The sequence below is a fragment of the Periophthalmus magnuspinnatus genome, chromosome 23 (genome assembly GCF_009829125.3).
Source record: "Periophthalmus magnuspinnatus isolate fPerMag1 chromosome 23, fPerMag1.2.pri, whole genome shotgun sequence".
NCBI lineage: Eukaryota > Metazoa > Chordata > Actinopteri > Gobiiformes > Gobiidae > Periophthalmus > Periophthalmus magnuspinnatus.
Genome location: NC_047148.1, coordinates 13,388,722 through 13,400,452, shown reverse-complemented (window position 1 = coordinate 13,400,452; position 11,731 = coordinate 13,388,722). Strand labels below are relative to the sequence as shown.

At 38.3% G+C, this 11,731-nt stretch overlaps 2 protein-coding genes across 4 annotated transcripts; one reads left to right on the top strand and one right to left on the bottom strand.

The window, feature by feature from the left end:
- Positions 1–632: 632 nt before the first annotated feature.
- Positions 633–11,424, bottom strand: nup37 (nucleoporin 37). Of its 2 annotated transcripts, XM_055231673.1 has the most exons (11): positions 11,147–11,424; positions 10,357–10,522; positions 4,664–4,818; positions 4,470–4,591; positions 3,753–3,825; positions 3,531–3,625; positions 1,469–1,559; positions 1,219–1,400; positions 1,093–1,143; positions 896–989; positions 691–823 (listed from the first exon to the last, which is right to left on the bottom strand). In XM_055231673.1, the coding sequence occupies exons 1-11, from the start codon at positions 11,390–11,392 to the stop codon at positions 710–712; spliced, it is 1,389 nt and encodes a 462-aa protein (XP_055087648.1). In that variant the 5' UTR covers positions 11,393–11,424; the 3' UTR covers positions 691–709. The 2 variants fall into 2 exon arrangements, with proteins under 2 accessions (XP_033845262.1, XP_055087648.1); XM_033989371.2 differs by lacking the exons at positions 10,357–10,522; positions 11,147–11,424 and adding an exon at positions 5,013–5,116 and having other exon boundaries at positions 633–823; positions 4,664–4,824.
- On the top strand, positions 5,378–10,178 carry parpbp (PARP1 binding protein). 2 transcript variants are annotated; one of them, XM_033989373.2, is made up of 10 exons: positions 5,378–5,675; positions 5,753–5,986; positions 6,054–6,158; positions 6,297–6,467; positions 6,673–6,827; positions 7,191–7,374; positions 7,488–7,669; positions 7,869–7,950; positions 9,054–9,228; positions 9,678–10,178. In XM_033989373.2, the coding sequence occupies exons 1-10, from the start codon at positions 5,526–5,528 to the stop codon at positions 9,989–9,991; spliced, it is 1,752 nt and encodes a 583-aa protein (XP_033845264.1). In that variant the 5' UTR covers positions 5,378–5,525; the 3' UTR covers positions 9,992–10,178. The 2 variants fall into 2 exon arrangements, with proteins under 2 accessions (XP_033845264.1, XP_055087647.1); XM_055231672.1 differs by lacking the exon at positions 9,054–9,228 and having other exon boundaries at positions 9,678–9,957.
- Positions 11,425–11,731: the final 307 nt, after the last annotated feature.

The following is an 11,731-nucleotide window of genomic DNA, read 5'->3' as shown; positions in this document are numbered from 1 at the left end:
TGGCAGGTCTTATGGTATTAACAACGATTGAGATTACGCACTGCTGAAAATCTTTCATTTTGATGTAGCTCAGTTCAAGTTAAATTAGGCATGGGTCTGTTCACAAACTGAGAAAAAAGGTGAGGACAGTGAAGCCAGAACCAAAGTTGATGATGTGTACTGGTCAATAAGAGTGGTGCTGTAGTATTATCCATATATAATCTGTAAACTACATATTTATAGTAGAATTTGACACAGGTTAAAATCCATAGTGAACTGAAAGGAACTAGTAACATTTTCTTATTCCCTCAATTTAAGATTTGAAAAAATCAGTTATACACTCAGATATATTTTGTCCTGATTCAGAAAAATAATTTCCACCAGGTAAGGTCACACTGATTAATACAATGCAATATAGCAATGAACTTTTATTTTAACTGCCAAATGTCTCCCAATAACTAACTAGACCTGAGGATGTAGTTACTTCATAAAACCACTAGAGTGAGTCCTGTCATAAAACAAGTAAACATATTTTCTATTGTCTGAGTTGCACTGAGTGCATAGTAAGATTTTGGTGTACATGTAAATTTAGCCACTGTCTGTCTAAAATATATTTACCTAAAACAGTAAACTATAACAAATGACAAAATATACAATGTTGAAAAATACTTTATATATAAAGCAATAATGCAAAAGAAGCTATACACCATTAACAGTTTTAAGGGGATAGTTACATTTCAGTCATCCAAAAGCAAAGCTTCCTGTCCCCACCAATCACACAGAGTGGGAGAGTGCGGTGCCAGCTGAGACCTGATCCAACTGCTGCTGATCCAATCATTACAGGCTTAAAGACAGAAGTACGTGACTTGAGGCTCAACTTTAAAAGGAGGGGAAAACATAGATAAAAATGTCAAACCTGTGGATGTCCCAGGTGATGGAGAAGCAGCTGACTACTGATCTTTCCAGGACATCCAGTGGTTGCAAAGAGATTTTCATTTGCTCGTGACCACCTACAGTATACCGCAGAAACAATAAATCAGAATTAACATTTGATAATTCACTTTGTATGCATTGTAGTTACATTATGACTAAGATGGAAAAGAAATATCTTACTTGAATAGACGTGCTTTATCTATATGGGCAGGTCTTTTCTCATTTGGATAACTGCAAAATTAAGAAAGATTTAACACAGAATAGTCTTGAAAAGTCTTGCTTTCACATGACGTGTTGCTAACTGACCTGGAGCGAGCTATGTCCCAGATGAGCCAGTCATTTCCAGCCACAGCTCCGACTTTAATGGTGTTGGTGAGGCACCAATCAGCTGACATTAGTGGTGCCTGGCCACAATCCAGTGACAGAATGGCCTGCTGGGTAACCAAATCGTAGAAACGTATTGTACCCTTCTTTTCTGCCACCATTAACTGAAAAATATAACACACGGCTGCAATAAAATGCATTTAGGAGGCTGTTAAACCACAAATTTTCATACTTTAAATACTTCTTCAGGATGCCAGCACACACTAATGCCTGGAGAGCGAAGTCTGAGTGTTGCACTCTCATTTCCATCTAGGTCCCACACTCTGAATACAAAAATCAAATTACAATTGATTGGAGATATTAACTGCTCAAAAATGTGAGGAAGGTTTTAATCTGTCTTCTAGTAAGCAGTGTTGAAAAATATATTTCTTTGCTAATTATAAACTAAATGGATTAATGGATACCTCATCTACACTATGATCATTTTAAGTAACATTTACAAGGCAAAGAAGAGTTAGACAATAACACTCAGAATAATCTACTATATCAATATGTGTAAAAAGTAAAGACTTATGTAAGAGAGTAACAGTCAGTGTACACCAGCAGTAGTTTGTTGTGGATTATCTAATTTGTATGCCCTGAAGCTGCTCTTGCATTAAATTTCTTATGCTGATGCTTTGGGTAAAATGGATCACCACTGTCATCACAGAGACAACACTAAAACGTGTCTCTAAGAATGAAAGACAGGAGCCCTTTTCACAATAATTACATGGGATTATATATACAAGCAAACTATGTAAAAATATTGTGCACTGAACATTGTAAAAAGTGTGTGAACCTCCATCTCCTAGTTGGGTTAAGGGAAGTTAAGGCAGACCACACTGGCAAAACAAGGACTAAACCCTATTGTATTAGACCACTATCAAGCAGTGCTCAGATGCACGCTACACCACCAATAGCTAAACTGTGGTCAACCACTCTTCCCATCAAATGGTAAGCATCAGCTCCCAAACAAACATAACCTTCAGTGATCGAGGTGAAACCTAAGAGATACGAAACACACCCAGAGAAAAGAAAACACAGAAATTGCATAAGACTACATCATATAATCACACTGTGCTTCCATCTAAAAAGAGTTGAAAAGGACATGTGAAAACTTTTACTTCTTTATCTAATTGAGAAAACAGCAAAGCAGCAGTTTTACGGATTTCCTAAAATCACAGGAAACAGGAAATTTTGCTAACACTGTGTGATCTGATTTATTATACAGAATGGTGTAAATAATCAAAAGTGACTCTCTGCAGGGAGAGAAAGCGAGATCAAATCCCAGACACTTAAAAGGGCAGCCAGGATTGAAGTACACACTGTCCTTCTGTGAAGAAGGAAAGCATTTAACTTTTCCATTGTTTTATGTATTTACTTGATTTAACACTTTTATCAGTTACATTAGCCAGCCTTTTGACCATATGTAGCTGTTTGGCCTATATGGTGTGCGTTCTCCTTCATCAACAAACTCAGTTCACCACGCATCCCTTGAGTTGAGAACCACGCAGTTCTCACTTGAGAGCTCTAGGTGGCGACTGTTGCTAGAACAAACTATTTGCGTGACGCTACTTTAAGCTGTCGGGACCATGTTAGCTTAAGGTAATCACTACTGAGGAAGTGGACCTGGTTCCCTGCCTACACTCTTCAGGGTCAAATTTCATGTTGGCAACTAGAAGAGTTCCCACATCTGCAGGGGACATTGATGACAAAGCAAAGCACTGCCAAATTCAACAGTGATGAGGAGGTCCTGAGATCATATACATGAAGAATATACACTTTCCCTCCCTCCCATTCAGAGGAACGGTCTACTCTGCTTGCCCTGCAGCTCAGTTTGTGTGGGCTGACTCATGGTCCGCTTCTGTTAACTTGATCTATCCCTTGCTCCCATATTTTCTCAACATGACAGAATTGAAATCTTTCAGCAGATGGAGCACATTGCTGTTTTCTCTGGAAAGACAGAAAAAGAAGAAGAAGAAGAGCAGAGATGATGGGAACATAGAACCCAGATCGTCATCAAATATTCAAATGATTAATTTCTATGTTGTTATTAGGATGTTTAAAAACAGCATCTTTGAAATGCTAATAAGATTTTCATATTTCAAAAAATGGAAAACTTAAAGGTGGATTATTGTACTTAGGATCATGTTTCTTTTGTGCAATACAGTCAAGTCTCTCTGCACCACTTAAAAAGAACAGAGGTCAAAGATTATACCTAGAGAGAGACCAGGAAGAAAAATATACAATATAACCTGCAAGTGTGATCGTCACTGACAGAAGCAATTTGCTTTCCCTCGGTCGGCTCAAACACCAAATGGTTAATGTAGCTTGTGTGACCTTCCATTGTCTACAGAATAGCAAAGACAATATTTTAAACATTTTCCATAACAAATTATTTGCAAATCATTCTTGGTTCTACATGCCTACTGATAGGGAGTGTTTTCTTCTGTGCTTAAAATATATATATTTTTTACCTTGACTTCATGCTTGTCCTGAAGATCTGAAGTCAATAGACGTAGTCTTCTGTCAGCTGCAGCAGTGCAGAATCTAAGAAGAGAGTTGGGTGAATAGTCAATAGGCTGGATGTCTAAGAGAGAAATATAAATAGTAATGAATGTGCCCAGCGAAAAATAGGGAGCTGAAAACAAACAGGTCTTGATTGCAACAAAAAAAACACACAACTCCTCATAGCATTTACTGGAATGTCTAAAAGCTTTACAATGCCCAACCATATTTCCCTCTATTCAGGCTTAGTATATACATGGGCGATGGAAGCATTTAAATAATCACATTAATGGGATGCAACAATGGCAATTATTACATTATTTTGATTTACAGCCAAACCTTTGTAATCTAATGTCACTGTCTAGTTCTGTTGTTGTGTCTTTAGGCAAAACACTACCCACCTGGCCAAGTATTAAAGTGATGGGTATGTGAGTGGTTGGTGGTGGTCTAAAGGGCCAATGGCGCAGATTGACAGGTTCACTTAGGTTAGTATGCCCCAAGACAGCTGAGGCTATAATAGTAGCTTACCACCACCAAGTATGGAGTGAATGAATAATGACTAAAGTCTAGCGTTTTGAGAGGCTTCAACAAAGCGCTAAACAAAGTGCATTACAAGTGTTAGGCGTCAGTTCTCATAGCAAGTTTCTGCTCATCAAAATTGTCACGTGAAAATGTACAATTATCACCTGATGTGGGGAATTCTGTCCAGATGAGACTCTGGACTCCAAGCAAGAGCATCAACACGCACTTCATGATGAAAAGCTCGAAGAACAGTAAATTCAACCCCTTCAATGTCCAAATCCTCCTCCTGAAAAAATGCACCCCACACCCCACAGAAGTTACATTTGATAATGGCTTATACTAAAAACCACAGCCTTACCTGAAAGAGACAAGTTCCAATAACAACATATTGGTTTCCACCATAAGCTAAAAGGGATGCAGGGGTCCCAGAAGGGAATGGGTTGAATTCGACAACATTAACATAGTCATCACATGACACAGTGTAGCTGGGACTACGACTATTGTCTTCGTGGACTGTATCTGTAAAGAGGGAATTAATAAATTAAGTATAGATATCAATAACATAACACTTACAATTAATACGTAGTAGGCTAAAATGTTGCCTTTTCCATCATGGAAAGACAAGAGATAAATCTGAATGCAGAATTAAGACACTAGTTTGAAAATCAAAATATGTTCTAAATCTTAGAAACAGTCGACTTAATTACCCATTCTTTATTTCCTTGACGCTGGCACTAATGAATTTTATTGCTATCGTTTTGAGTGGTGCGCGCATATGGGGTTGTTCAGCCTACTTCCGGGTACGACATGCGGCTTACCAGACCGTACCATTGTGCATTTGTGTGTAGGGGAACATTTAGCAAAACGGTTAAGGTATTAGATTCGATAGAACGTATTAATAATGTTATTATACACCATTATATATTAAAAATGTAATTTATTATTATGAAGATTCATATACTTACTTTAAAATGCTAATAAAGTATTAAATAATTGTAAGGTAGACCTGTCACTCCCGCTGCATGTTACTTTGTTCATAGGCCCCAACGTCAATGGGAGTTTAAAAATTCAAACAACCGCGTCGTGTTTTGGTTTGGCGACTATCAAAAGCGGTTTGCCCACCTGTTTAGTTCATTGATATTTTCCTTCATAAACTTTGCGTGTTTAACAAAGTGATACTGCAATTATTTTAACATTACGGTGGAGTTTCCTAGTGCACAATGCAGTCTCCAGAAGAACTTCTCGGACTGATGGTGAAAACTTTCAGGAGAGAATGCCGCAGAGTCCAAAAGTCTGAGAGGACCACCATTCAAGGGGCAGATGGCATGCTCATGGTGCTCCAGCTCGCTATGGCAGAAGTTAATAAAAGGGTAACAAACTCATGCATATCTGAAAAACTTCACTTTAAATCTGACTATTGGATGATATTTTTCCCCCTTTATAACAGCAATGTGGAGAGTTTATGGTTACCCTAAGTGATATCCTAGTGGCCTGGAAGCACTTAATTTTACACAAACTTAGTTTGCCACCACCATGCTCTGTACCTTTGGAAAGTTACAGTCTTATTCTTGAAGAATATAAATCCTTCCTGAAGTGCTCAAACACGGTGGATCTGTTGGATATTTACTCGATGTACAAGGAACTGAAAGAGGATTTTGATCCAGAGATCTCCTTGAATGCTGTAAGTAAGACAGTTGTATGTTTGTCAATTTGGTCATTGATTTATTTGTTCTTTCTTTCCTTTTCAGACCCAGCTTTTTGAGTATTTGTCTGGAAACACAAAATCTGCTGAGAGTGAGGACACTTCCGCTCCATCTACACCATCTAGTACGCCAAGGAGGTGCACTCCACAAGTACGCAGCCTCAAAGATGTCTTTGATCTAATGATCATGTGATCTAATCCAATATACTTAATTTCTATAGCAGATTTTACAAACAAAAGCTGCAAAGTGTAATAAAATCAACTTAGATATTTTTACTCTTGTAAACAGATCCAAACTGCTGTGAGACGTGTTTTCTGCTCATATCTGAGCTTACTTGTGAATTCTAAGAATGACCTGGCTATGGCACTTACTCTAGATGTCCCAAAACGCAATCTTGGCCGAGACGCCTTTACAAGCATTAAACATGCTGCCCGTGATGATAATTCCTCGCTCTTTCTGGTAAGGACCTCACAGGAACCAGGGCATAATATAAATGCAATGGCATTTTTTTACTTTTTACACAACACAATATTTATCAAGACAAAGTTTTGGAGAATACCAAGAAGTCCAATTTTCAGTCTCGACTACAACCCAAGCTTAATTTATTGTATAACTTGTATTTTAACTATGCAATTGAAAACCATAACTTATGTTTGGTGATTAGACTGTTACATCCTTTGTGAGAGCCATTCAACTCGGAGGAAAGGGCTATGCCCCGGCAGAATCCCATCCATTAAGAAAACATATCAAAGGCCTGTCTGACTTTGTACAAGTTATAGACAACTTGGAAGAAATACTTGGCGAGGTACCAGATCCAAGGTAAACTTGAACTCAACTGTAAATGCTGGATTTTCAGTTCAATGTTATCCATGTTTGCTTTATAAAGTCTTTGAACCTCTTGTTTTATTATCAGCAAACCTCATCAGCCGCATGTAATTTATAGAACTAGTGGTTGTGTTGATTTTCAAACTGACAACTACTCTGTTATGACTTTTAAACACCACTTGCAGTGGCTCTGGCACTGTTTGCATTGTAGATCCAATAGTTTATTGGCCCTACAGTTGTGTTGCATATGTTCATACATGAGGGCTGCATTTTCTTTTTTTATGTGTATTATTTAGTATTGTGCAATACATTTCTTGACTTGCTAACTGTAAAACTAACATGTAATCACATTTTTAGTGCATGCTGCAATAGGCTTGTGACAGCCATCAGAGCACTTTTTTTGAAGGGACGCATCAGTGGAGATCCTGTGTATATTGCAGCTGACAAAACTGCTAAAGATCTTAAGGAAAGAATCTTTCTGCTGCACCAGAATCACAAACCGACGACTAATGAAAGGATGACAGGGATAAGTCCTGCCAGGGTAACTTCACATCTTTAGTCTTTATGCTTGTCACACTTCAGCTATCTCACTTGTTTGTTGTCTGTCACTTGAGATTCTATATGTTTTTTTGTTTTTGTTTTTTTTTATACTAGCCAAAGGCATATGCGATTAACCATGCTACTGCATTAGGAGGGCGTGACACTGTGAAGCTGCTCATGGCATTATTGGATGAAGAATCTTTAATTACTCCTTGTCCAAACAAAGCCGACCTGTTGTCAGAAGATCAGCCTATACTAAATGGAGAAGAGGGTGTCTGTGTGTTCACATTATACAGGTGGGTCTTTCTGATTTTTGGTGATTTCAACTAGTACATGACAAAATGTGTAATGAAGTTTAGATTATTATGATCACAAACGGATAGAAACTCATGGTTTATTCCTGCATTTTATGCTAACAGCCAGGGTTTTACTGGTGTCAAGAATACTGCAGAAACTCTGTTGTAAACTAAAATCTTTCCTCTGTTTACATATTAGATCTCCTGAAGTGTCCATGGGATGCTCTCCAGTTTCCCTAACAAACAGGGTCCAAAGTCGGCTGGAACAGCTTAAACCTAAGGTAATATCCTCCTTTTTTAATAAAGTAATTTTACCTAACGTAATAAATAAAGTACTGCAAGGATCTAATTGTAAGTATAAAATAAAAATTGGAATAAATCCTGAACCAAGTGGTGCAGATAGAATATCATATTTTTAGGTACTTGTGTTACACTAATCATCACAATATGGATGTGCAAATCTCATTAAGTAATAAGTTAAATGTTCATATCTATATGTAAAGGCTGGACTGACTGGTCAGATTTTTTAATCTATACGTTACCATTATACTTGAATAGAACACTGAACATAAGCCGACTGGGGGGTGGGGGGGAACAAGGTGTACCAACAGTAAAAAAAAACTTATTTTAAACATACATGCAAACCCAGTTTGCAAAAAGTGCTTTAGCAGATGTCATTTTAGCTCCCCACAATCTGGCTCCCTTCCTGTTTGAGTGCGCTGTAATGGTCCCTGGGCAGCTCACCGTTTCCTGAACTCGTGAGCGGAAGCTTTCTGCATCAATTTCACTTTGAAGATGCCATATCAGACGCTTGCCTGGACTGGCAAGGGAAACTAGAAAGGTTATTGTTTCCTGTTGTCTGCTAAATGACTTTCTCCATAAATCTCTCTCCAATACTTTCATTATGCTCTTGTGTCAAAACTACAGTGTTGGGCAAACTGTCATCTTAAAGACTGCAAATAAAATTCAGATTTTTTATTTTTTTTTTTTTAAATTTCATAATTGATTGCATATTTCTGAAGTTGACAATTGGATTATTTTTAAATGTCCACATAAGCAGCGCACCTGTTGCATGCTTTCAAATCAGGAGTAATGTACATCCTCAGTGCAGATTACCTTTATAGGTGTACTATCCTTTTTGAGGAATGAGTCTGTCAGAACATTGGGCTTTTAACTAGTTTAACTGAATTAAATATAATTCCACTTTTCAGTCACTGACATGATTTACTAAGACGTGTGGTTTACTAAGACCTAGTTTAGCAGTTCCATTTAACAAAATATATTATCAACTCATTTATCCAATTTTATTAAGGTCAGCTTGAAGATTGTTTCTCTAATCATGTTCAGAAAACAAAGTCCCTGTCCTAATTGGAGTGTCTTTCAGGTTAAAGACAAGGGTATTAGATCTCAATTTGCCTGCACCTACATTGATGATGGGTTGCCACTGAACCGTGTTCTGGAGTTCCCCAGTACCAGTCAGGTGCCAACATGTGTTCACCCAGCTCGCAAACCTAGATGGATGTCAGGAGAGGAGGAGTGCTGTCAAAGTGTGGATGCAGGTACAACTTCAAAACGTTTTTGTACTGCACTGAGAGAACAGTATTGTTGTAACACTCTTTCGGCAAAGATTGAGTTTCTTCTGACGTCATCCAGCTGGTTGAGGCCCAGGTGCAGCCTCTTAGCTTCAGCCCTGACCTCTTTCTATCCCCAGCTCTGGGACTGGTACTTGCATCAGCCATTAAATGAATCCCCATTCTATGAAAGCTTCTCAACCCCACATCTGTAGTAGACTAAAGCACATACATTTGCCTTTTTCCCTTCTGTCTTTCGTTTTGTGGGAATTCAGGCTTGGCCCCATCAAGTTACATGACAAATGTTCACTTTCAGTCTCATAGAATAACCATACGGCGTGCTTCAACGAGCAGCTAACGTCAGCAGTTTCGTCAGAATTGTTCTCATTTTTTTCACACACTTGTCACTGAGTTGATTTTGCCTTGTTTCATTTCAGAAAAATCTGCCTCTGAAAGCCTCAACACTGACACTAGAAGCTTGCAGCAGCATGCTGCACTTGGACCCAGGACTGGAAATGCCCATAACAGGGTTGCCGGGCCAGGCAAAAGAAAGAAAACTGGCATAGATGTTCAAATCAAGGCTAACAAGAGGAAACAGGTGGAGACTGACCAGCCTGGAGGGTCAGAAAATGAGCCTCCAAAGAAGAAACCTCCCACTACTGTGAAAAATCCTGGTAAAGCCATCAGCAAGCCTACAAATAAAAAGCTGATAGCTGGACAGGGCAAGCTTACAAACTTCTTCAGACTGTAAATTATGTTTCCCTGACTCATTTGTGTCCAGTGATCAATTAATAATTTTTATGAAAACTGCTGCGATCACCTTCAAATGTCATTTGTCATTTGTACCGTAGTATAATGGCCTAAATGCTCTTTTCAAGCATGACAAGTTGGAATTACAAAAAACAAGCTTTTAATAAACTTTTATTTTGTCTTTTTTCATTCTTTGCTCTTAACTAGTTTGTTATAGCCATGTTGTTAGTATTTTGTATGCATTTTTTAAGTATTTATACTTCCCAGCAGGGCCGGTAAACTCTTCCAATCATGCAACGTAGCACTGCAAATGGAAGACAACAATCAATACTTGTATTGTCTTAAGCTGTATCACATATCAGACACATAAATTTAATTGTGTATGATACCTACTGTCAAGGTCAGTGTTTCTGCGATCCATTTTGATAATGGATTCAGGAAAACGTCCAATGTTCCAATCTGTGAGCAGAGTATTGCCACGGGTGACAGGTGGAATCAACCCACTGTTGTCTTGTCCCCTCAGGTGCATATCCTAGAAAACAATTTAAAATATTTTAAATGCATTAGACCTCACAATTTAGTACTTAAACTCTGCTACTCTGAAGCACAGGTGTTGGGTGATCCAAACCACAAGCCCCCCAAATGGAACAAATGTGTGTCCCTCTTTTTACGGCTTTACAGTGGCTGATTTCTTCTCCCATGGTGTGGTTCATCCAGGAGGCTTCACTCTCTCCATCAATGAAAGCCTGTTCCCAATTATTGCAGAGATAAGCAGCATATTCACGACACACTAGAGGAATAGCAGTTTTTATACTCTGCCAAACTCTCCTACGTTTTATGGTATTTCCCCCCTTCCTGAGCTGCTATAAAATGATTTCATAGATGCATACGAAGATTTAAGATTTTAGTGGTCAATGGAGAAAAAAACCTTAAATTTGTAGAGCTGTTGTGTTGTTGCTATAAACTACAAGGTCATTCATAAAATGCTTACAATTTGAAAATACTAATTTTCTTTATACCTGATTTTCCTTTCAAATTCATTTGAATCATTTAGTTCAGGTGTAACAATTCTATGAATTCTATGAAGTCTATTTTTCCAGTTGGCTAAGACTAAGGACATGAATCAGTGGGTTCTTAACTGTAATAAGGAACTTACCGATAGCATATTGACCTGTGGAGTTCCCTTGTCATCCCGGATGTCGCTGCTCAGGCCAGTGCTGCTCCTGCGCATTAAAAATGCTAAGGCTGGCTCAGAGATTGTCTGATCCTTCAGCATTAAACCAAAGCCTTCTTGTTCATTTGTGCTGTCATCTGCATTGCTCGCTGGCAAAGCCATGGTCACCCATCGATTGCTTAATTCAGAGAAGAGGACTAGAGTAAACAAAACTGAAAATATAGACATTATAACTTCTGTATATGATGCTGCCTGCTATTTAGTGTTTTACTAACTGTGGTAATGTTACTTTCTGGTGTCCTTTATATGGGGGAAGTCACTATTTGAATATGAAAAGGTAATCGTCAACAAGACATTTCAAGAGATTCATGTTGTTCAATATGATCAAATAATGAGGCCTATGTGGATTATTTTAAGCCTATTCAGAGGGGTACAAGAGGGCAGAAGAAGCAACAGAGCAATCTTGGTACACTAATAGAAGATGTCCACAGAGTGTGTAGTGGACTTCATCAGAGGCTTTGCTAAGCATAAAATCCTGAAATGGATCACCCTCTGTGTCAGGGAAAT

What these genes read in the sequence shown, in the direction of transcription:
- parpbp (XM_033989373.2), top strand. Translation starts at nt 5,526, where the DNA reads ATGCAGTCTCCAGAAGAACTTCTCGGACTGATGGTGAAAACTTTCAGG. An exon ending in ATAATTCCTCGCTCTTTCTG is followed by an intron (nt 6,468 to 6,672) that starts GTAAGGACCTCA and finishes TTTGGTGATTAG; the next exon opens with ACTGTTACATCCTTTGTGAG. An exon ending in CAGGGATAAGTCCTGCCAGG is followed by an intron (nt 7,375 to 7,487) that starts GTAACTTCACAT and finishes TTTTTATACTAG; the next exon opens with CCAAAGGCATATGCGATTAA.
- nup37 (XM_055231673.1), bottom strand. Translation starts at nt 11,392, where the DNA reads ATGTCTATATTTTCAGTTTTGTTTACTCTAGTCCTCTTCTCTGAATTA. An exon ending in TTGGAACTTGTCTCTTTCAG is followed by an intron (nt 4,592 to 4,663) that starts GTAAGGCTGTGG and finishes GCATTTTTTCAG; the next exon opens with GAGGAGGATTTGGACATTGA. An exon ending in ATCCTGAAGAAGTATTTAAA is followed by an intron (nt 1,401 to 1,468) that starts GTATGAAAATTT and finishes TATATTTTTCAG; the next exon opens with TTAATGGTGGCAGAAAAGAA.